The sequence below is a fragment of the Cervus elaphus genome, chromosome 4, assembly GCF_910594005.1.
Source record: "Cervus elaphus chromosome 4, mCerEla1.1, whole genome shotgun sequence".
Taxonomy (NCBI): Eukaryota; Metazoa; Chordata; class Mammalia; order Artiodactyla; family Cervidae; genus Cervus; species Cervus elaphus.
The window spans coordinates 57,689,403-57,714,792 of NC_057818.1; the positions used below are offsets into that span (position 1 = coordinate 57,689,403).

General features: G+C 44.5%; 1 protein-coding gene across 1 annotated transcript in view; it reads left to right on the plus strand.

The window, feature by feature from the left end:
• Nucleotides 1-22,026, plus strand: part of LOC122692801 (zinc finger protein 208-like) — a 71,063-nt gene extending 49,037 nt beyond the window's left edge. Inside the window, 1 exon segment of the mRNA XM_043900626.1 lies at nt 20,722-22,026. Within this exon segment, the coding sequence (XP_043756561.1) occupies nt 20,722-21,636 (915 nt within the window). The 3' untranslated portion in view covers nt 21,637-22,026.
• Nucleotides 22,027-25,390: the final 3,364 nt, after the last annotated feature.

Below are 25,390 nucleotides of genomic sequence, written 5' to 3' on the forward strand. Positions count from 1 at the left end.
TTTTTTTTCACCCATTCTGAGGGTTGTCTTTTTCTTTCATTTATGGTTTACATTGCTGCTCAAATGCTTTTAAGGTTGATGAGGTCCCATTTGTTTAGTTTATGTTATTATTCTAAGAATGAATCCAAAAAGAACTGGCTGCAATTTATATCAAAGCATGTTCTGTATATTTTCCTCAAAAGCTTTATAGTATCCATCCCTCCATTTAGATCTTTAATTGATTTGGCGTATGTTTTTCTGCATGGGGTTAAGCAGTGTAGTAATTTCATCGTCTTTTCACTTGTTTGAAAAACCTCCACCTTGTCGTCCATACTGACGGTTAACAGCTTACCTTGCCAGCATCAGTGTAGGAGGGTTCCCGTTTCCCCACACCCTCTCCAGCATTTACTGTTTGTAGACTTTTTGCCAATGGCCATTCTGATCGGAGTGAGGTGATTCCTCATTGTACTTTTGATTTGAATTTCTGTAAGTTTTAGTGATACTGAAATCTTTTCATGTGATTATTTTGGAAGAATTTGAGTAAAACTTACCTCCCAAGGTTGGCTTCTTGACCAATTGCCAGGTTTTGAATTCTTTTTCCAGGATCTACCTAAGGTCATTTGTTGACAACAGGTGTTTATTCCTTGCATCCCTGAAGGCCTGGTCAATAATACATGCCCATCTTCACAGGTTTTAAGTTGTTGCTACCCAAAGGGGCCACAAGGTGGCAACATTTCTTCATGCCCAACTCTTTATTATTTTGGTCATTTAAATTTTTATATTCTATTGGAGTAGACGTGATTTCCGATGTTGTTTGTTTTTGGTTTTCAGGAACTTGAGTCAATTATACATAGACATATATCTATTAGATGTGTGCCTTGTATTACATTGAGAAAAACTGTACTTTGGAAAAATACATGTTTTTAGAGGTTCTAGAATATGTTCTTGAGTTTGCTAATCAGAGACTGCCAATGCAACAAATAGTTCACAATTGCTTTCATCTTGGTTTTCACTAGGGGTTAATTTTTTAAAGGTTAAAATTTATGGGCTCAAATCTACTAAAGTGACAAGGAAAATGTTTGAGTGTGTATAGCAAGTCGGATATGTGCTGTCAGAGAGAGAAGAATACAAAGACTGGAAATATTTTTGTTGTAAAAAAGTAATGATAATTCTATTCTCTAGTCAGTCATTTATAAATGGGGAAAAGTAGAACACATTAATAAATTCTTGGCCTTGAGAGGCCTTTGGGGAATTTAGTCTAAGACTCCTGAGGAATTACATCAGAGTCAGTATAGAAGAAGCTGTGTGGTCAGCACACCAAACTTATTTTTAAAACAAATTAGTCTTGGCCTAGTTTAATGAAGATGGAGGCAATTTTAGAAAGAAGATATGTTTCACTAAATATTATATTCTAGTTTTGTTAATTAAGGTCTATGTTTACTAAGAAACTCTTATGACATAGTTCCTTGCTTTTATGTTATAATGCTAATGAGAGTTAACTGAATTATTAAGGGGCTCTCTAAATTCATTTCTAAAACTTACCTCAGTAATCAATCTTTGCATAAAAGTCAGAATCTCCATGATCTATAGCCAGGAGATTAACACCAGGCTACAGTTACTTAACAAACTAAGTCAGAGGACCTGGGACATACTGACTATACTTAAAACAGGTTCTCAAATTCTTCCTTATGATCCTACTAATACTGCTAGCTGTATTATTTCCTCTTCTGACTGCTTTGCACAATTGTTTCTTGCATTACTGAATGTGTGACTGAGCGGCTGATAAAATGATGATATGAGATCAGTGAGGGTGATGGTGAAACTCTAGATGTGGGAAGAAGCAACAAGAGGGAACGTTTTCATGGACCATAGAGGCGGGTGAGACAGGCGATCCAGGGTCTATTGGCTCCTGTTTCTTGGGTTAGTGGCCTGTCAGCAGAATCCTTGCCAGACCTAGGAATGAGCATTCCTAGCACCATGGGACAAAATGGACGTGATATGCCCCCAAAACCATGGTCAAATTTATGGCCACAAAGGGGCCATGCCAACTGAAAACCAGCACTTGCCATCTGCCTCTGCTAGGATTAGATCCGGACCTGCTGCAGCACCTGCCCTGGGGGAGATCAGGAACAAGGCATCTGTGCTCTGGGAAAAGCTGGCAGAACAGGCCTTCGGATCGTTAGATACTCTCATGAGGGCAAAGATTTTCATGAGCCCAGTTCTTGCCTCGTCTCATACCTAGAGGAGCACTAAAGTCAGTAACAGTGACAACTGCTCTGATTAATATGTGAATTAATATGTGAATCAAAGGTTAGAACCTACTTAGATAAAACTAGACAACTGGCTACCAGGCTACAGGTCTTCTTGAAGTGCCAGGTCTAGACTGGGATTCCAGCTTATTCAACTGGGGAAAAATTGTGATTGATTTTTTCTTTAATGTTCAGGTTTTCACTCCTCCAACTACTTCAAACTGAGTCTGTCACACCTACATCAGTCACTCTGGGCTAATACAAAGACATCAAAGTATGTGAGACCACAGCAGAAGGCTCCATTCCTTTGGAGAGGGTAGCACCAGTGTGACTCTATCTGAACCAGGATCAAAATTGCTAAAAAATGTAACCTGGTTCTTACTCCTGCTATAGCTCCTGCTCACGAGTAATTTGTGATAATTAATCACAGATATTTGGCCTCTGCCTTTTTAAATACACTTGTTATGTTTGTCTCTTTCAGATTACGATGGTTTCACATCAAGATAATGGTTTCCCATCAAGATAATGGTTCCAGCTACTCCTCGGAACAGATCCTGTGGGATTAACAACAGAAGTCACCCTGGGGCCCCTGAATGAGACAGGGTGAGAGCTCCATGCCCCCAGCTAGGTAAGGTCTATGAGCCCCATGCCAGCCTGAAGAAGCTACAGAAGACAGACCTTCGTCCTTCAGCCTCCCAATAAAGATTTTTGGGGTTCATGTCTCTCAGCGGGATTTGACGTAGGTGATAGAGGGGCCTGTGGGCTGGACAGCTGGTGTTTGTCAAGTGGAGTGAAATGGAAGCTTTGTTCTCACTCACACACTCCAAGGACAAATCTAGTGGCAGAAGCTGAAGTCTGCTAGAGTGAAGAGATAAGGTGTCCACTTCTGAGGTCAAAGAAGACTGCCCTGTACCAGGGCAGGAAGGCGCCTTGATGGCCGAAAAGGGAGGGGGCCCCATCTCATAATAAGTGTGGACATGCACCCACAGGCCTCTGTGGGGGGATAACTCTTAGCAAATGTTGTACCCATGTCGTGGGGAGGGTGCAGGGACCAGTCAGGTGTGAAAAAAGAGACAAGGTGATCGGCCAAAGGTAACCGAAGACCCAGAAGGACGGTCCTGAATGAGGGACTTACATCGCCTCCCCCTGGCTCCTCCTCAGGACACACACACCTCTCTTGGTTCTGTATGTCTGCACCGCTCCTGTCTTAAACACCCTGTGTTTCTCTACAGTCTCCCAGATGTTATGCTGTGTCGATAACAATGGACTTCTATACATATTTACATCTCTTGCCTCCTTAAAATATTCTTGGGTTCAAACCAGGGAATGACCGAAGGTGAAGGTCACTTTGCTTCTACACTCTGGCCACTGGCGGTCTCGTGGGTGGCAGGCCTGCTTTTCATCCAGGGCGCCCTGGTTCAACTCCGGGCAGGGAGCCGAGATCTCTCTCTAGGCCAGCTCACGGCAGTCTCCCCGAGATCACGATCGTATGTTTTCTGTCACCACAGCTGGAAAAGGTGTTATTTCATCGCATGTTGTGGTAGAATAATATTGCCTTGTATGTCTGTACTGCGTCTTTTCTCTCTGTCATCTCTCCTTCTAAACGTCGGTTGCTTCACCATCTTGGTTATTGAAACTAGAGCTGCCGATATCGCTGGGGTGTGGCTGTCTTCTAAAATATTAGTTTTTCTCCAGATCTCTCCCCAGACATGGGAGCCCAATCAATGAAAATTCATACACATATATGATTTTTTAATTTATTTTTTATTGCTGGATAATAGCTTTGAAATTTTCTGTCAGTTTCTGACTAAGCTCATGCCAGCTCTAATTATAACTTATTTGAGGTTGAACTGATTTATGATGTACGGGCCTTAGTGAGTAGCAGATTCAGGCCTTAGTGTGGAACAGAGACAGGCCTTAGCATTGACCAGACTCGGTGTGAACTAGAGTCAGGCCTTAGTGTGGACCCGAGTCTGTACTGAGTGTCAACCAGAGTCTGGCCTTAGCGTGGACCAGAGTCAGGTCTAGGTCTGGACCAGAGCCAGACCTAAGTGGGTAACAGTCATGCATCAGGTAGACTGGGTTCCACACTCAGGCCTGACTCTGGTCCACACCCAGGCCTCACTCTAGTCCACAATCAGAACTGACTCTTGTCCACACTCAGGCAGACTCTGGTCCACATAAGGCCTGACTCTGGTACTTATTTACCCAGACTCAGGTCCATCCTGAGACCTGATTCTGGCGCATGCCAAGGCCATACTCTGGTGCACGCTAAGCCCTGACTCTGGTAAATGCTAAGGCCTGACTCTGGTACTCACTTAGACCTGACTGTGGTACTCATTTTGGCCTGACCCTGGTCCACTCCTATGCTTGTTTGTCATCCTCACTTAGGACAGATTCTGGTCCCCACTAACTAAGGCCTGACTCTGGTGGTCATTAGGACTGACTTTGGTCCACATGCAGGCCCAACCCTGGTCCACATGTAGGCCTGACTCTGGTCCACACTCAGGCCCGGCTGTGGTTCTGGCTTAATCCTGACTCTGGTACAAGTTAGGCCTGACCCTGGTAAAAACAACTGTGAAAATCTGGGGGCAGTTAACATCCACCAAGCCTGCATGTGCGCTCAGTTGATTCAGTCGTGTATGATTCTTTGTGACGCTGTCGACTGTGGCCCGCCAGTTTCTGTCCATTGGATTCTCCAGGTAACAATTCTGGAATGGGTTGCCAGGCCTTCCTCGAGGTATCTTCCTGACCCAGGTATCCAACCAGTGACGTCTCCTGCGTTTTCTGCATCTCAGGCAGATTCTTTACTGCGGAGCCACCCAGGAAGGCCCTCACCAAGCCTGGGGACCTGTTAAAAAACAAACAAACAAAAAACCCCTACTCCCAACAACTGTTCTCTGAAAGGTAGTGGACAAAGAGCCTAAGACCCAAATCACCAAGGCCCCACCTCACAGCCCCCTCCCCGGAGGCCCCATCTTAACAGGGCCCCGCCCCACCCTGCTTCTCCATGGAGGCCCGGCCTCCACTCTCCTTCCCAGGGGTCCCGCCTCAGCCCTTCCTCTCCTCCCCTCCTGTCCCCAGGTCCCGCATCCCCCTCCTCCCCTCCCCTCCCAGGGCCCCCACCCCTCTCCTCACTAAGACCCGACTCCTCCCCTCACTAGTTTCAGAATCAGGTCCTCACTAAGCCAAGATTCCGGTTCTCATACGGCTCTACCCTGGTTCTCACAAGGCCCACTGGCTCTGAGGCCCGACCCTGGCCTGAAGCCTGCCGCCGGTCCTCACTGAGGTAAGATTCCGGTTCTCATACGGCTCTACCCTGGTTCTCACAAGGCCCGACTGGCTCTGAGGCCCGACTCTGGCCTGAAGCCTGCCGCCGGTCCTCACTGAGGTAAGATTCCGGTTCTCACACGGCTCTACCCTGGTTCTCACAAGGCCCGACTGGCTCTGAGGCCCGACTCTGGCCTGAAGCCTGCCGCCGGTCCTCACTGAGGCCTTTGCGCTCGTCAGCACCGTGCCTGCCGTGCCAGCACTCGGTGCTACTTCCCCGCCCTGGACGTCCGCCTGGGCTCCTGTTTGCCTGTGGCCTCTTACCTTGTTTCTTTTCCACACCCACTCTTCCCTGGACCCTCCCCAGCATGCATGTGCAGCCTTTTCCTCACGGTGATCCCCCACACAGGCCTGTGGTGCGTGTCCACACTTCCTGTGGGATGGGGCCACATGCTTCTCTCAGCCCCAAGTAGCCCTCCTGCACGTGTGCCGAGAGGGAAGCTTTCCTTGTCCTCAGGACTGGGCATTTTATCTCTTTACCCCAGCAGGGCTCAGCTTCTGCCGCTAGCTCTGTCCTTGGAGTGTCTGGGTGAGAACAAAGCTTCAACTTTACTCCACTCAACAGACCAGCTTTCCAGCCTGGGGGCCCTCTGTCTTCTACCTTAAATCCCTCTGAGAGACACGAACCAAAAAAATGTTTATTGGGAAGATGAGGTGGAGGTCTCTCTTCTGCAGCTTCTTCAGGCTGGCATGGGACTGTAGACCCCACCTAGCTGGGGTCACAGAGCTCTCGCCCTGTCTCATTAAGGGACCCCAGGGTGACTTCTGTTGTTATTCCCGCAGGATCTGTTCTGAGAATTGGCTGGAATCTCTGCATCACCATTATCTTGATGTGAAACTGTAGTAACCTGAAAGAGGCAAATTTAACAAGGAGATTTAGAAAGGCAGGTGCCAAAGATCAGCAAAAGAATTACTGTGACCAAGGGCCCAAGCAGGAGTAAGAGCCAGGTTATGCTGTTTAGCAATTTTGATCTAGACAGAGTCAGCACTTGTGCTACCCTCTCCAAGGGAATGGAGCCTTCTGCTGTGGTCTCACATACTCTGACGTCGTTTGTATCAGCCCAGAGTGACTGAGGGAGGTGTGACAGACTCAGTTTGAAGTAGTTGGAGGAGTGAAAACCTGAACATTAATAAGAAAGATAGATCTCTACTTTTTTATTTTTTTCCAGAAGAGTAAGCTTGAATTCCAGTCTAGACCTAGCACTTCAAGGAGACCTTTAGCCTGGTAGCCAGTTGTCTAGATTTACCTAAATAGAGTTTAACCTCTGATGTGGTATTATTAGAACACAAAATAATCACAAAACCCAGAGCAGTTGTCAGAGTTACTGATTTTAGTGCTTCTCTAAGCATGAGAATCTTAGGCAGGAATCTGGGCTCATGAAAATCTTTACCTGAAAACATCTAACTATCTGAAGGCTTGTTCTGCCAGTTTTCCCAGAGCACAGAGGCCTCATTCCTGATCTCGCCCCTCAACGCCTTTCAGGGAGTGTTGAAGGTCAACAATGGCAGTGGCTCCTGATTTAATCTTCGCAGGAGCAGACAGCAGGTGCCAGCTTCCCGTCAGCATGGCCCCTTCATGGCCTTAAGTCTGACCACGGTTTTGGTGGCATTTCACATCCGGTTTGAGCCATGGTGCTAGGAATGTTCGTTCCCAGGCCTGGCAGAGATCCCGCTGACAGGGCGCTCAGTGCAACGTTACTGGACGAGGCCATAACGCAGTAGCCAAGAGCCGCTGGACCACCTGTCTCTCCAGCCTCTGTGGTCCATGAAAATATTCCCACTTGGAGCTTCTTCCCAAATTTAAAGTTAAGCCATTACCATCATTGAGCTTGTGAGGAATTATATGTCATTGTTTTATCAGAGGCTCATATGTTTGGTAATGAAAGAAACAACCGTTGTGTAAATCAGGCAGAGAAAGAAATAGCAGAGCCACAGCACCAGTAGGGTCACAAGGGAAAATCGGAGCTCCTGTCCTAAGTGTAGCCAGCAGCCTGAATTGAATGTGGGGAGCCCGGATGAGGACCAAGCGTGCTCCCCGCCAGACCACCAGGGGCCAGAGGCGAGAAGCAAAGCTACTTCCAGGTGGAATCTAAACATGGATACAAGTGAACTTCTTTACAAAGCAGAAACAGCATCACAGACTTAGAAAATAAACTTATGGTTCCTCAAAGTGAAATGTGCGGGGTAGGAAGAAATTAGCAGGTTGATAATAACAAACACAGTACTATTTATACTTCTAAAATAATTCACAAGGACCCACCACAGAGCACAAGAAACCCTCTCAACACTCTGTAATAACCTCTATGGGAAAAGAAACCAATAAAGAATATATGTACGTCCATGAATAAATGAATCAAGTTGCCGTACAAGCCACCACAAGGTAACGCACCTGTAAACTACAATTCAAAAAAACACATTTTTTAAAAAAGAGAAAAGAACTGCTGACTCTGTTCCCCTCAGGCCTTGGGGACCTGGGCTGGTGTCACACCCCTGGAGTCTGAGCAGGCTGGGACCCCGGGCTGGGCTGTCCTGGGGCTGAGGGCGCTGGGGAGCATGTGCCAGGCAAACAGCCCCCCACCCCATGGACCTGGACCGCCTGTTTCCATCTGCATGAGCCCACAGTCTCCAGATCCAGGGGACCCTCCTGCAGCAGAACCAACCCTGGTGCCCCCGAAGGATGGTGGGGTCTCTGGGCTGGAAGAGCTTTTCAAAGTCCCCTGGGCCTCTGTGTCTCCTGGTGGTGGGGTTCCCACCTCCAGCCTCCTTCCTTAGGGTCACCCCACTGACAGAGGACAGCTCCTTCTGCAGAGGGGTGTGGCAGTCGTTGAGATCTGTCCCGGGATAAAGGCTCATCAGGGAGAAGTAAGGAGACACAGCCGTGGGTGTATCCATTCTAATTAACACCCCAGAACAGGACTTGCCCTAAGGCGCTGGTGGGCATGAAGAAATGCCGCCACCTTGTGGCCGCTTTTGGTAACAGCAACTGAAAAACCTACGCTGATGGGCACTTAATATTCATCAGGCCTGCTCGAACGTAAAGAAAAAACACCTGTCCTCAACTCTTGCCCTCGTAGGTCCTGGGGAAAGAATTTAAAACAGAGCAGATGGTCCAGAGGCCAACCTTGAGAGGTCAGTTTTACTCACACTGTTTAAAAAAAAAAAATCACATGAACGCCCTTCACATCATGAAATCTTGTAGAAACCCAAATCAAAACTACAAGAAAGTATCTCCTCACATTGGTTAAATGGCCTTTGTCAAAAAGTCTACAAACAGTAAATGCTGGAGCAGTTGTGGAGAAAAGGGAACCTTTCTACACTGATGCTGGCAAAGTGCTAACAACCAGTGTGGAGGACAGGGTGAAGGTTCCTTAAACAAGTGAAAAATGATGAAACCGACAGTCCCTAACCAATTACAGAAAAAGACATTTCAAATCGATTAAAGTTCTAAATTGAGGGACGATTACTCTAACCCTCTTAAGGAAAATATAGGCAGAACACGGTTTGACACAAATCGCAGCAAATTCTTTTTGGATCCACTCTTAAAATAATGACAACTAAAACTCAACAAAAGGGACTTCATTAGCTTCAAAAGCTTTTGCATAGCAATGGAAACTCAAAATGAAAGAAAAAGAAAACCCTGAACATCAGGGGGGAAATGCAACCGCATTTAAAAGCAACATATTCATCTCCAAAACATGCAAACAGGTCCTGCAGCTCAATATCAAAAAACAGTCAAGCCAAGAGAAAAAATGGGCCAAAGATCGAAATGGATGTATCTTCAAAGAAGGCATCGAGATGGCCATAAAGCCTGTGAAAAGATGCTCAGCATCACTGTTAGAGAAATGCCAATCAAACTGCAACGAGGTATCAGCTCAGCCCTCAGAATGACCATCCTCTAAAAGATCTACAAAGATTCAGTGCTTCCGAGGGCAAGGGGAGCAGGGACTCCTCCTGTACTGTGGGCGGGGATGGAAATGAGAGGGTGCGCCCACTAAGAAAAACAGTATGGAGATTCCTTAAAGCACTAGATATAGTTACCACTTGATGAGGCAAGCCCACTCCTTCCCTTAGATCTGGATAAAATCATAATTTAAAGTGATACTTTCTCCTCTGTTTTCATGGCAGCACTATTCACCAATTCCAAGACAGCACTTCAGCCAAAATGTCCATCAATAGAGAGAAATGAAGAGTAACTGATCTATCTAGACACTGGAATACTCTCAGCCATCAGAAAGAAACACAAAAACAAAATGCCATTAATGGCATGGATGGACCAAGAGATTTATCCTACTGAGAGAAGTCAGAGAGGGAAAGGGAAATATTATATCACTTACAGGTGGAATCTGTAAATTCTTTCAAGTGAACAGATTTATAAACAGAAATAGACTCAGGCTATTAAAACCCACCTATGATTATTTCAAAAAACGTAGGGGCAGGGAGACATTAAGAGGCTGGAATTAACATATATCTACTACTTATTATCAGACAGATAATCCAAAAAAACAAAACCCTACTGAACAGCACGGAAGCGTACTGAAAGCCCTGAAAGAACCTATATGGGAAAAAAAAAAAACCTAAAAAGAGAATAGATATACATCTACGTATAACTGAATCAAGTTCTTGTAAACCTAAAACAAGCACAACAGGAATTCCAACAGAAATATTCCAGATTCCAGAAATCTGTATTCCATCAGAAAACAAACACCAACTTTGAAAAAAAAAAAAAAAAAAAAGGTGGCGCATGAGGAAATGCTGCCGCCTTGTGGCCACGTCTGGCAACAGCAACTGAGAAACCTGTGCGGAAGGGCACTTCATTATTTACCAGGCCTGCAGGAATTTAACGAAAAAACACCTGTCCTCAATAAGTGTCCTCGGATGGGTCCTGGAAAAAGAAGTCAAAAGAGGGCAGATGGTCAAGAAGCCAATCTCAACAGGTTAGTTTTACTCACACTTTTTTTTTTTAATCACACGCAAAGCCTCCACATCCTGCAGTCTTACCAAAACACAAACCAAAACCCTGAGGTGTTGCCTCACATGGGTCAAAATGACCTTTGTCAAAAAGTTCACAAACAATAAATGCTGGAAGGTTTTGGAGAAAAGGGAATTCTCCTGCTCGGATACTACCAAGTTAAATTGTTAAGAGTCGGTACAGAGGAGAGGGTAACAACAACAAATAAGATAACAGTGAATGAAATTGTGACATTCCCTATCCTCATACAGAAAAAGTAACTCCAAATCAATTAAAGAGCTTAATGGAGGGACAATTACTCTAAACCTCTTGAAGAAATTATAGAGAAAACACGCTTTGACATAAACCACAGCAAACCACAGCAAACCCTTTTCGATCTACTTTTAGAATAATGAAAAATTAAACAAAACTCAACAAAAGAGTCTCCAACCTCAAAAGCTTTTGCACTGCAAGGGAAACCATAAACCAAACTAAAAAAGAAACCCTTGGAATGGGGGAAGAAAAAAAATGTTTAGAAACAAGGAATTTATCTCCAAAACATGCAAACAGCTCATGCAGCTCAATTAAAAAAAAAATCCCGTTAGAAAAATGGGCCAAAGATCTAAATGGGCCTTTGTCCAAAGAAGGCATCCTGGCGGCCACAGAGCACATGGAAAGATGCTCAACGTCACTAACTATTGGAGAAATGCAAATCAAAACTGCGCCATGGTATCACCTCACACGCCTCAGCATAGCTGACATCCAAACGATCTACAAATATTAAGTGCTGCAGAGGGTGAGGGGAACAGGGAATCCTCCTACACTGTGGGAGGGGAGGGAAATCGGCGGGTGCAGCCACGGAGGAAAGCAGTATGGACATTCCTTAAAACACTAACTATAGACTTAGTACATGATCCAGCAAGCCCCCTCCTTGGGTTAGATCCGGAAAGAATATTAATTTAAAATGACACTCGCAGCCCTCTCTGCAGGGAAGCACTATTGACAATATCCAAAACAGCATCAACCAAAATATCCATCAATAGAGAAATGAAAAGTAAAAGGTTCATTTGTACACTGAACACACTCAGCCTTCAACAGAACGAAAAAACGCCGCTGGCAGCACCATGGATGGACCGAGAGCTTTGTTACATTGAGTGAAGTCAGTCAGAGAAAGAAAGAAATACATCACTTACAGGTGGAATCTATAAGTTCATTAAAATGAACTAATTTATAAACAGAAACAGACTCACAGACTTAGAAAACTCACTTATGATTACTTTTTTTAAAGGTAGGGGAAAGGACGACATTAGGAAGTTGGGATTAACACACTCACTGCTTATTATCAGATAGGTAATCCAAAATAACGGAACAGCACAGGGAAGTCTACTGAACACACCGAGAGAACCAATATAGGGAAAGAACCCGAAAGAGAACAGAGATACGTTCACGTACAACTAAACCAAGCTCCCGTACACTTAAAACAAACACATCGGAAATCAACTCTACTCCAGCAGAAAAGAAACACTAAAAACAAACGAAACCCGGAACAGTGGCGCGTGAAGAAATGCTGCCGCCTTGTGGCCACTTTTGGTAACGACTGAAAAACCTCTGCTCATGGGCACTTCATATTCCCCAGGCCTACGGGGCTGTGAGGAGAAAAACACCCATTCCCAACAAATGTCCTCGGGTAGATCCTAAAAAAAAGAATTTAAAACAGGGCAGTCGGTCAAGTGGACAATCTCCAGAGGTCAGTTTTACTCACACCGGTTTTTAAAAAATCATATGAAAATATTTAAACATGGCGAACTCTTAAGAGAAATGCCAATCAAAACTCACACAGGTCAGAATGGACATTGGCAAAAAGTCTAAAAACAATAAACAAACAAAAAAATAAAATGAAATAAAAATAAAACCAATAAACGCTGGAAAGGGTTGTAGAGAGACGGGACCGCTCCTACACTGATGGGGGCAATGTCAATTGTTAACAGCCAGACTGTAGGACAGTGAAGAGGTTTCTCAAATGAAAAGAATGACTCCCTAACTCCAGACAGAAAAAGAAACTTCACCTGATGAAAGAGCTCAAAAGAGGGCTGATAATCTCAACCTCTAGAGGAGAATATAAGTAGGACAGACAGAACATGCTTTGATATAAACTGCAACTCTTTTTGCATCCACCTCTTAGAGTAATGAAATAAAAACAAAACTAATTTTGGGGGGCTCCAAAATCACTGCAGATGGTGACTGCAGCCATGAAATTAAAAGACACTTGCTCTGTGAGAGAAAAGTTATGACCAACCTAGACAACATATTAAAAAGCAGGAAAAAAAAAAAAAAAGCAGAGACATTACTTTGCTAACAAAGGTCTGTCTAGTCAAAGCTTTGGTTTTTCCAGTGGTCATATATGGATGTGAGAGTTAGACTATAAAGAAAGCTGAGCGCCGAAGAATTGATGCTTTTGAACTGTGGTGTTGGAGAAGACTCTTGAGAGTCCCTTGGACTGCAAGGACATCCAACCAGTCCATCCTAAAGGAAATCAGTCCTAAATTCTCACTGGAAGTACTGATGCTCAAACTGAAACTCCAATACTTTGGCCACCTGATGCAAAGAGCTGACTCATTGGAAAAGACCCTGATGCTGGGAAAGATTGAGGACGGGACGAGAAGGGGACGAAAGAGAACAAGATAAGGGGTAGCATCACCAACTCAATGGACATGTTTGAGCAAGCTCCAGAGTTGGTGATGGACAGGGAAGCCTGGTGTGGTGCAGTGCATGGGACTGCAAAGTCAGACACGGCTGAGCGACTGAACAACAACATGATTATGTTAGGTAGTTAGAAGAGGGAAAAAGAGTCCAAAATAGCGGTGGCTAAAATATCTGGAAGGGAAAGCCCACGAAAATAGAACAAAGGAAGGTCCGAGGACCATAGTGAGAACCTCAGGTAAAACAAACAACGCACCTGCCTAAGCCCAATTTACATAAGACAGGCCCAGGGACAGAGAAACATATAAAAAAGGAGCCAAAGCCCTCTTCTGCCATTTTTTTGCTCCCTCCCTCTCCCCCACGTGATGGGGCAACTGTCTCTTCGAGTCTTTGGATCAACGTGCCCTCATGCCTCAAAGATGGATTTTCCTGCTATTATCTAAATAAATAGAGCTGTAACACTGAGCTGTAACACTGGTTTATTTAAGAGCTATAACACGGTCCATTCGAGACCTGAGAGCTATAACATGGTCTGTCCTCCGAGAGCTGTGACCCGCCAAGGGGCTTTAATGTCTGTCACTCCAAATTTTTGTTGTGACGAGACAAAGAGCCGAGGAACATACACTCGCGTGACAATTACACAGTGGAAGTGACAGTAGATTCGAGGGGTTAGATCTGACAGACAGAGTGCCTGAGGAACTATGGACGGAGGTTCGTGACACTGTACAGGAGACAGGGATCAAGACCATCCCCCAAAAAAGAATGCAAAAAGGCAAAATGGCTGTCTGAGGAGGCCTTACAAATAGCTGAGAAGAGAAGAGAAGCAAAAGGCAAAGGAGGAAAGGAAAGATATTCCTATTTGAATGCAGAGTTCCAAAGAACAGCAAGGAGAGATAAGAAAGCCTTCCTCAGTGATCAATGCAAAAAAAATAGAAGAAAACAATAGAATGGGAAAGACTAGAGATCTCTTCAAGAAAATCAGAGATACCAAGGGAACATTTCATGCAAAGATGGGCTCAATAAAGGACAGAAATGGTAGGGACCTAACAGAAGCAGAAGAGACTAAGAAGAGGTGGCAAGAATACACACAAGAACTGTACAAAAAAAGGTCTTAATGACCTAGATAACCACAATGGTGTGACTCACCTAGAGCCAGACATCCTGGAGTGTGAAGTCAACTGGGCCTTCCTTAGAAAGAATTACTAGCAACAAGGCTAGTGGAGGTGATGGAATTCCAGCTGAGCTATTTTAAATCCTAAAAGATGATGCTATGAAAGTGCTTCACTAGGTATGCCAGCAAATTTGGAAAACTCAGCAGTGCCACAGGACTGGAAAAGATCAGTTTTCATTCCAGTCCCAAAGAAGGGCAATGCCAAAGAATGTTCAAACTACTGCACAATAGCACTCATTTCACATGCTACCAAGGTAATGCTCAAAATCCTTCAAGCCAGCCTTCAACTGCACATGAACTGAGAACTTCCAGATGTACAGCTGGATTTGGAAAATGCAGATTAAATTGCCAACATTCATTGGATCATAGAAAAAGGGAGTTCCAGAAAAACATCCACTTCTGCTTTATTGACTACACTAAAGCGTTTGACTGTGTGGATCACAACAAACTGTGGAAAGTTCTTAAACAGATGAGAATACCAGACCACCTTAGCTGCCCCCTGAGAAACCTGTATGCAGGTCAAGAAGCAACAGTTAGAACCAGACATGGAACAACAGACTGGTTCCAAATTGGGAAAGGAGAATGTCAAGGCTGTATATCATCACCCTGCTTATTTAATGCATATGCAGTGTACACTCAGGAGAGAAACTCTAATAATGTAATAAGTGATGAAAGAGGTTTGTCCCAAATGTAGTTTAGAAAACAGGAGAGGGTTTATACAAGAAAGACAGGTGAATGATGTTTAAAAAAAAAAGTAGCAAAATATTTAATCAAATCTAAATAAATATCAAGGAATGTATTGGAATTAATTCCATGTATCAAAGTAAGACAAAGGGTTGTTGTAAATTTTCAATAGTTATGTCATTTGCTTATTAAGCATAAGACAATGACAGTTCACTGGAATCTTGATGTATCTTTACCATGTCAACCAAAGTCATGAATATTAGTTGACATGTTTGCGATAACAAGATCTCTGATAACCCTAGAAAAGTATGTGAAAGGCTTCCCAGAAGAGTCATGTAGCTACTTACACCTTGTTTATTAAATGATTAGCCTCTATTTTGTAACCACAGAAGTCACAATTGTCAGATCATTGTCTCAGAGAAATGAATATTGTTGTCTATGTTTGTAAATCTGTATTTTAATTAAGGTCACGCAGTGGATTGTAAAAGGTTTTATTATGACTATGTGTGATATTCATATATGTTAATTAAAATTGAATGGTTTCTGGCGATAAAGTTGATGTGTAATGAATGAAGTGTTAACCCACCGCCAACATTAACCTCTCCCACCTTCTTTAGGGTTACGGGGGAGAGATTGTAACAATAAACTATTAGGTAGCACAGAGGATAGCATCTGTAACAATTAGTTACCTCACTACCCTTAACCCTCAAATAATGTGATAATATATTTTCCATCATTTCTACATGTACCTTCCCCTGCGCCCCCGTAACTGCTGGGCCATGGTGATGGCTCTAATAAGAAGGATCATACAGAGTACTGTTGAGAGCTCCCCTGAACTGCTCCATGCTGTTGCTGCCTCAGCGTCTGTCTGGGGAGCAGGCAGCCTGCAGGTCCTTGAACTCACACCAGCCAGTCCTGTGAGCACCTGCTCTAGGTGACCCCTTCCTTGAGACCAGCAGTCTTGCTGAACCCCAGGGCCTACTTCACAGGCCCCCCTTCACTGACACCCTCAGAGCTCACCAGAATCCTGCTCCTCTGGTTTGAATGGACCCATCCACACTCAGCCTGGGGAACCACAGCACTTCACCCAGGGTCACTTAGAAAGGCCTGAACCCCAAGTACTGCAGCTTTCTCTGCCTGGTTCTAGCCTGACCTCACTCAGAAACTCCCACCCTAAACCCTCCCCTCCTGAGAGGTCTCAGCTGTGCTGAGGGTGAGGGCTGAAGCTCAGGGCTCCTGAGTGTGGGTCTTGGGGGAGAAGCATCAGAACAAACAAGGAACTTGCTGAAGACTCATTTCATGGCCCCACTTCAGACCTGCAGATTCGTAACTTCTTAGAGTGGGGACCTGACCTCGAGGGGTTCATATTCACTGAAATGGTTCAGAAAGAATCTGAACCATTGGCTAAGTGGTTTCCATCTGTTTCCCATCAGGGTCACATGACCAGTGTTAGGAAATGACCTCCCCGGCGCCCTCCCCACAGAGTTCTCTGGTCCCGTGGGAGCATCAGTGTGGTGTGTAGGAAGTGCTCCAGGGGATTCTAAGGGGGGCCCAGGTTAAGGATGCGGCTCCTGGTCCATTTGTGAGACCTGAGGCCCGGCTTCATCCGCGAAGAGGCAGCAAGTTCTGCTCTGCGTGGGCTTTAAAGGGACAAGTCAGTGCAGCCCACACACCCGTGTGAGCACAATTTGGGGGAATTTATATGAAGAAAGAAGAGTAGACGACAGCAATAACAATTTGATAGACTGGTCTCCATGGAGGAGCTGATTGTCCTGCATCTCTCCTGAGACGAAGGACAGGAGAGGTCGGCCTTTCTCGCTTTTCAAGGTCCTTCTGCCTGTGGGGGTGTTGGGAGCAGGCGAAGGAGCTCTGCTGGCACCTCTGGAGGTGTAATCTCACGATGCTGAGGTGATTCCTCCACAGTCATGATGTGAAAACGACCCAGGGCAGGAGGAAGAATAAGAAGGAATAGCAGCTTCTCAGGGGAATGTCCTGATCCAGGTGAGAGGCTGTGTCTGCTTTTTCCTCCTTAAATGCCCTGGATTGAAAACTTACACATCTTTAATTCTCTTTTTCTGATATTCTTGCCTGGCGAGGTGGTTTTCAACTATTAAATCCTATTTTTTCTTTTATTTTATGAGTCACAATCTGGCTCTTCTCTCTGCCTGGGCCTCTTCTCCTTTTCTGCCTCCAGGCTCCCTACAGGGCATGAAGCATTCCCCGTGGGAATTAACAGCTTTCAGTTTTTCAAAATATTCCCTTTTGGAAAGATCAACAAGGGAACGCATTGATATGCAGAATTCCCATTGGGATGGGGTGGGGTCGCAAAGAGTCAGACAGGACTGAGTGACTACACTGAACTGAACAGTTCAGTCGCTCAGTCGTGTCCGACTCTTTGCGACCCCGTGAATCGCAGCACACCAGGCCTCCCTGTCCATGGCCAACTCTCGGAGTTTACTCAAACTCACGCCCATCGAGTCAGTGACGCCATCCAGCCATTTCATCCTCTGTCATCCCCTTCTCCTCCTGCCCCCAATCTCTCCCAGCATCAGGGTCTTTTCCAATGAGTCAACTCTTCGCATGAGGTGGCCAAAGTATTGGAGTTTCAGCTTCAGCATCAGTCCTTCCAATGAACACCCAGGACTGATCTCCTTCAGGATGGACTGGTTGGATCTCCTTGCAGTCCAAGGGACTCTCAAGAGTCTTCTCCAACACCACAGTTCAAAAGCATCAATTTTTTGGTGCTCAGCTTTCCTCACAGTCTAGAATGCCTTAGAGACTTTTGAAAAAAATCTGACTATTCTCTACATTGGTAAGAAAGGTCTATTGTTTAAATGTGCTTTTAGGGATACAGAACAGGGGAGGTATTTTTGGAGTAAAAATGTATAAAACTGAAATTTTCTCAAGATACATTGAGATTTCCTTAATTTTGCCGAAAGTACCTGAGCAGAGACCATGTGTCTTCTCAAGTGTTTCTCTCACCTGACACCAGTTTATCCCATTACACCTGATGGTCACCGATTCGGGTGTTTTCTGCTAGATTCTCACACCATGAAGTTCCATTTTTTTCTGTTTATCTTTAATAAAATCTTGGAAAGACGTAGTGAGTGGGGTGCACAATCCGACACAGTTAAGGTGGAAACTCCATTTCCTCCTCGTGTCTCTTTGCTGCTCGTTGGCTCTGAAATATGAGCACTCAGCTCTGTTCAGGAGAGATACCGAGTTTTGTAAGGAGAGGCTTTCATTAGTCAAGTCAGACACTTTTCCCTTATGGGTTATTACAAATGTTGAGAATAGTTCCCTGGGCTACGCAGCAGATCCTTGTTGGTTGTTGTTGTACATACTAGAGTGCATATGTTAAACCCAAAGTCCTAATTATATTCATTTTTATAACGAGCAGGTCCCTTTGGAGTAAAGGAAGAATCCCAGCGCTAGGTGTGAATGAATGAAGCAGATGACACAGGTGAGGGGTCCAAAGACCACAGAGGAAGCCAGACTTATTCAGGTGGTTTGGGGAGGCCTGCTTCACTAGAATGAGAAGCCTGGGTTTATTTCTGTCAAAGAGGGACATGACCTTCCCCATTCTGCTCTTAAACCTCTGTGTGTTCTTCTTCAGCTCCAGTGGTTTTTCCCTCACTTTCACTGAGAGCCAAAACCTTCCTCCTGGTGTCTGGGGACCTGCATACTCTCGCTGCTTTGGGGGACCTAGGAAAAGCTGCTCACAGTTCTGACAAAGTCTGCCTTAAGGCCTTTCCAAATTCCTGATTCTGCCTCAAGTCAGAAACGTGTGAGGAGAGTTGTGGAGATGCTGGGATTGGTTGACAAAATTCCAGAAATACTGGGAACAGATACATGCTTCCTGCTTTCCAGTTTCCAATGGAAACTTCAAACATGGCTCTCCGAAGTTCAGACTCAGTCCCTGAGATCATAAAATGTAATCCCCAATTTCTACCTCCCAATTTTTACTTCCTATGAGCAAATTTTAGACATTTTAAGTGCATTTACCCCAACTCATCAATGCTAAAACCATTTAATATATCTATTAACTCACAGAAATATTTTTTACTGTTCTTTTATTTTGTACTGGAGTATAACCAATGAACAATGTTGTGGGCAGCAGAGTGACTCAGCCATCCATGTACATGTGTCCTTTCTCCCCCAGATTCCCCTGCCATCCAGGCTGCCACATGACATTGAGCAGAGTTCCCTTTGCCGTACAGTAGGAACTTGTTGGCTATCCATTTTAAATATAGTAGTGTGTACATGGTGATCCATTATGGAGAATTGATATTTATTTTTCTTGAAAGGTTGCTGAAATTTTCCAGTTAATTCATCTACTCCAGGGATTTTTTAAATTACTTTTTTACTCTTTATTAATAGTTTTAGTTGTGTTATAATTTTTTAATTCACTCATGCTAACATCTAAGGTGTTCTGTGTTTCTAAGAATTGAATCTTTCTTTGAGGTATTCAACTCTTCGGTATAGTATCATTCATCGTAACCTGATAGAATTACTTTTTGTTCTATGTAACATGTACAGGGCCATTGTTTTTACTTCTGATCATACTCGCATCTCACCACTTATTAATCTAGCTAAGGGTTTGTCAGTATTGCATACACTGTAAAGCATATTCACTCAAAATACTAAGTGGGATCTCGTTTATTTGTTATCTTTCAGTGATATCTTCTCATGACACCCAGGGTTTGTTCCCAAAGAAGCCGTGCATAGGAGATTCATGTGTGAGGTGCTGGGAAGTTCTGAGAGCTCTCAGCTTGGAAATCTGTACTTAATGAAAGACTGGGAAAGTAAGGGGGCCTGTGAAGGGCAAAAAGATGTTGTTTTAGATGTAACCAAATCGGGACAATTATCCATGATGAAAACATGATTGCCAAAAGAAATTGAGGATATGTGTCAAATTGGGAAAAATCCCATTTGAAGTCAATAAGTTCAGCAGAAAAATATGTTTTTGTAAGCAAGGACACATATGATTAAAAAAAAACTCATATTCCCTGATGTGAAATTTTGAAAACATGGAAAGTCATCTAGCCTATGCTACAAATAATCACTCAAACCAGCATGAATACAGGTTTGAATTAAACAGTCAGTCATGCATGTCTGAAAGCCAGAGATTTGAAAATGAAGGAAGAAAATCTCACTATGATCAAGTTGAGAGATCCTTTAGTGAGGGCTCATTACTTTTCCACCAACAAACATTTTCTTCCTATTCCAGTATCTGTTACGTCGATAACAATGAGAGAGTCTTTATCTGGCTGCCATCATTCAATGGGTATCATAGTACAGATAATGCGGAACAACCTTCCATGTGTAATCCAACGAGTGAGGCCTTAAGCGAGAACTCCATCTTCAGTTATTACAACAGTATATATGATGGAGCCAGAATCTACCCATGCCTTGAACCTGGGAATCACTTTGACCAAGACTCAGGTCTCATGAATCATCAGAGAACTCAGTGTTCAGAGAACCATGATGAAAGGGATGAATGTAGAAATGTCTTTTATCAAAGCTCAAATCTTATTACAGATAGGAATATCCACACTGAAGAAAATAATTACAAATTTAGTGAATGTGGTCAAGTTTCTAACCAGTCATCACAACTTACTCAACATCCGAGTATTCATGCTAAGGGGGAACACTGCAAGTGGAATAAATGTGGGAAAGTCTTTCCTCAATTATCAAATCTAAACGGACACAGGAAAACCCATACTGGAGGGAAACCTAACCAATGCACAGAATGTGGCAAAACCTTTAGCAAGCCCTCAAACCTTACTCGACATCTCAGAACTCATACTGCAGAGAAGACTTACAAATGTACAGAATGTGGCAAAGCCTTTACTCGGAATTCAAACCTTAATCAACATAGGCGAATCCACACTGGGGAAAAACCATATAAATGTCCGAATTGTGGGAAAGCTTTCAACCAAAGTACGGCACTTACTCGACATCAGCGAATCCATACTGGGGAGAAACCATATAAATGTCAGAATTGTGGGAAAGCTTTTAACCAAAGTAGGGCACTTACTCGACATCAGCGAATCCATACTGGGGAGAAGCCATATAAATGTCAGAATTGTGGGAAAGCTTTTAACCAAAGTACGGCACTTACTCAACATCAGCGAATCCATACTGGGGAGAAACCATACAAGTGTAAACAATGTGGCAAAGCTTTTAGCAATTGCTCAAATCTCAATCGACATCAGCGAATCCATACTGGGGAGAAACCATACAAGTGTAAACAATGTGGCAAAGCTTTTAGCAATTGCTCAAACCTTAATCGACATCAGAGAATTCATGCTGGGGAGAAGCCTTATAAATGTACAGAAAGTAACAAAGCCTTTAATCAGCACTCAAACCTTATCCATCATCAGAGAATTCATACTGGGAAGAAATTATACAAATGTACAGAATGTGGCACAGCCTTTAATCAGAGTTCAAACCTTAATAAACATAGGCGAATTCATACTGGGGAGAACCCATACAAATGTAAAGAATGAGGCAAAGCTTTTAACTGACACTCAAACCTTACTTGCCATAAAATAATTCATACTGCCAAGTAGTCTTACAAATATAAATAATGTGACAGAGCCTTGAAGTGAACCGTCAGCTCACTCAGCATCAGAGAGCGTGTGCTGGAGACAGACCCTACAAACGTAATAAGTGATGAAACAGGTTTGTCCTAAGCATACACATCAGAAAATGCCAGAGGGTTCATCCTGGGAAGAACGTTTAATTAATGCTGTGAGAAATGTACAAAACGAATTTAAAAACTCAGGTCTAAATAAATATCAGAGAGTTCATCAAAGATAGCATTCAGTCAATAACCCTTTTCTGGTATTACTTTAAATCAGGATATTACAGAAAATAATCCATAGTTAAAACACTTAGAAAAATTATTTGTTACTTGGACCATAGGATCAAGGTGAGAGATGTTGGACAATATAATTATTATCATTGTATCCTTGTTCATATTGACATTATGTGAAAATAAAATGTAATATAACTCAACTTTCAAATTACTACAGGCTAGACCTTTGTTTCTAGTATGTATGTGAACTAATATGCTTTTTTAAAAACTAATATTCTTGGTCTTTGCTGCCTCAAAGTTAAACAAGACCCTTCTATATTAGGTGGAAATAATTTTTATCTACTTTTCTATGGACTATTAAGGATCTTGTAATGTGAAATGTATAGTGGAAGTCTAAATGAAGGTGATGACTGTCATTGTTTAAAACATCCCTCTATGTCACCATTAGGTAAGTGTTCAGAGAATAATTCTTTGTATTAAAGTAAGAGAGTCTAAATTTTAAATAGGTGTGCCAATGGTTTTTTATGGATATAAAGATGGCAGTTCACTGAAATCTTGACGTATGTTTATAACAGCAATAACTAGAAGTCATGAATTTTAGTTGACATGGTAGCAATCAGGAAATCTTCACAGATACCCAAGAAAAATCTATGTAACCTTTTCCTGAAATGTCATGTAATTAATGTAATTAATCCTTATTTACTAAATTACGGCTCTCTCTGTTTTGTAAACCATAAATATCACATTTCTCTGACCATTGTATCAGAAGAACAAGAATGTGTCCAAATGCTTGTAATCTGTATTTTGATCAAAGATTATAAACTTTGGAAAGTTTTATTTAGATTATGTGTGAACTTACTATAAGTTAATTAATAAAAGTGAACGGCTTTTCATATATTAAACTTGATGTATAATTGATGAAGTGTTCTTATCAGTAACAAGCTTCCAGGTGGTTCAGTGGTAAAGAACCTGTCTGCCAATGCAGGAGACACAGGAGATGTAGGTTTGATCCCTGGGTCAGGAAGATCCCCTGGAGAAGGAAATGGCAACCCACTCCAATATTTTTGCCATGGGAAATCCCATTGACAGAGGAGGATGGTGAGCTCCAGTCCATGGGGTTGCAAAGAGTCAGACACAACTGAGCATGCACACATGTATCCCACCACCAATGTTAACATTGATACAAGCATTAGCATCCCCCTGGGTTTTTTTTTAAGTCATCACTAACTGATGGTGAATACAAAGTATCTGTAACACAGTAAGATGACATCTCATGGGGCTTCCCAGGTAGTGCTAGTGGTAAAGAATTTGTCTGCCAATGCAAGAGACATAAGAGATGCTGGTTCGATCCCTGGGTCTGGAAGATCCCCTGGAGGAGGGCAGGGCAACCCATTCCAGTATTCTTGCCTGGAGAATCCCATGGACAGAGAAGTCTGGCAGGCTACAGTCCATGTGGCCACAAAGAGTTGGACATGTCTGAAGTGACTTAGGATGCACGCAGAATGACATCTCATAGTAACTCCTCTTTTTCTACTGGCCATAACCCTCAAATAACTTGAGATCATATTTTCCATAAATGGTACAGTGCATCATTTCCTCGTTTTTAACTACTGGGACATTATGATGGTTACAATATGGATTGCATAGGAGTATTGGTGAGAGTTACTTACACTGACCATAATATTGCTGCCTTAGCATCATTTGTGTAGACTGGTGGCCTGCACGTGCCTTGCTTTGACACCAGTTATTCACATAAGCACACGTGCTAGATAACAGCCTGCAAATTCATAAGCAAATGTAAATTTCTCATAGGTCTTCCCTAGCAGCCTTTATAACCAGCCATCCTCCTAAATCCCAGGTCCTTCTATTTTGATTTGCTCATTCATTTATTTCCGGCTACGCTGGGTCTCTGTTGCTCTGCGGGCTTTTCTCTAGGTGTGGTGCACGGGCTTCTCACTGCGGGGGCTTCTCTCCTTGTGCAGCGCGGGCTCCAGGGCGCACACTTCAGCAGTTGCAGCTCCAGGGCTCCAGAGCGCAGGCTCAGTATTTGTGGGCCCGGGCTTAGCTGCTCCGCGGCCCATGGGATCTTAATGGCCGGGCATGGATCCCGTGTCCCCTGCGTTGGCAGGAGCATTCTTAGCCACAAGGTAAGTCATTAATTCTCGGTGAGTTTGCTTCAAGTTCTCCAGGCAGCCTTGATGCAGACAGGCACCTGAGAAAAGGCTCTGGGACATGAGGGAGAAACATTCTAAAGCTCTGATCTTGACCATCATCAGAATAAAAAGGGAAAAATTTAGCAGTTGAAAACCACCTCAATAGGCAACATCAGAAGTAGAGAATGAAAGGTTTATAAACTGTTAATGCAGGGCATTTCAGGCGGAAAAGCAGACGTAGCCTCTGAGCCAGGACAGACGTTTACCCGAGAAGCGGCCATTTCCTCCTCTTTTTCTCCTGCCCTGGGTTGTTTTCTCCTCAGGTCCTGGGGAAGAATCCCCTCAGCGTCCTGAGATTACACCTTCCAAGGCGTCAGCAGGGCGCCTTCGCCTGCTCCCCACACGCCCACAGGCAGGAGGAGCTTGAAAAGCCGAGAAGGCCCACCTCTCCTGTCCTCGTCTCAGGAGAGATTCAGGACCATCAGCTCCTCCCGGAGACGCGCCGTCAAGCCCTCCTTTGTGTCCACACGTGTTCGCTCCCTGGATTCCGCCAGCACGGGACCGGTGAGCGGCACCGGCGTCCGCCTCCCGACCCCGGCCCAGCAGACCCCGCCGCCCCTCCGGGCCTGAAGCTGGCGCTGAGCCCTCGCAGACGCGCCGAAGCCCCGCATTCAGCCCGGGCCTCTCCGGGACCCGGAAGACGAGCGGCGTGGCTGCTCCCCCGGGAGCAGGGGCCGGAGTTTGCGAGGAGGGGCCTCCTGGGCCCCCAGATGAGAACCGCTTCCCTGAAGATGTTCTCTGCAGCCTTAAAGTGGATACAAAGCCTCCCCAGTCTAAGAAGTTGTGAGTTGGCCGGTTTGAGGGGAAGCCGTGAGCCGGCACGTTGAACGAGCCCCTGTGGGTGCTGACGCGGCTCCTGTAACACCCGTCCTCCGTGGCTCTGAGCCGGAGCCATCGCACACAGCACCCCTGGGAGCCCTGAGCCGGTGAGGGCGCGGGGCTGGAACCTCTGAGAACGCCGGCTCCTTCCGCCTGATGCCCGGGAGGGGCTCCTCCTGGGGGCGGCCCTCCGTGGCCTCGAGCTGCGCTTGCGGAAGGGGAGGCGGAGGCGAGTGGAGGACAAAGTCACATGATGCCCTTGGCGCGGTGAGGCTTGCTCTCCCAGATCTTCCAAAGTTACCCCGAGTCCCGGGTCCTGTCTCCCCCTCCCCTCCCTGGGGCCACGTGCTTCCGTGCTCAGGAGCTCAGCCGTGTCCCGCTCTTCTGCGACCCCGTGGGCGAGAGCCCTCCAGGCTCCTCTGCCCTTGGGGTTTCCCAGCAGGAATACTGGCGTGGGTTGTCATTCCCTTCAGG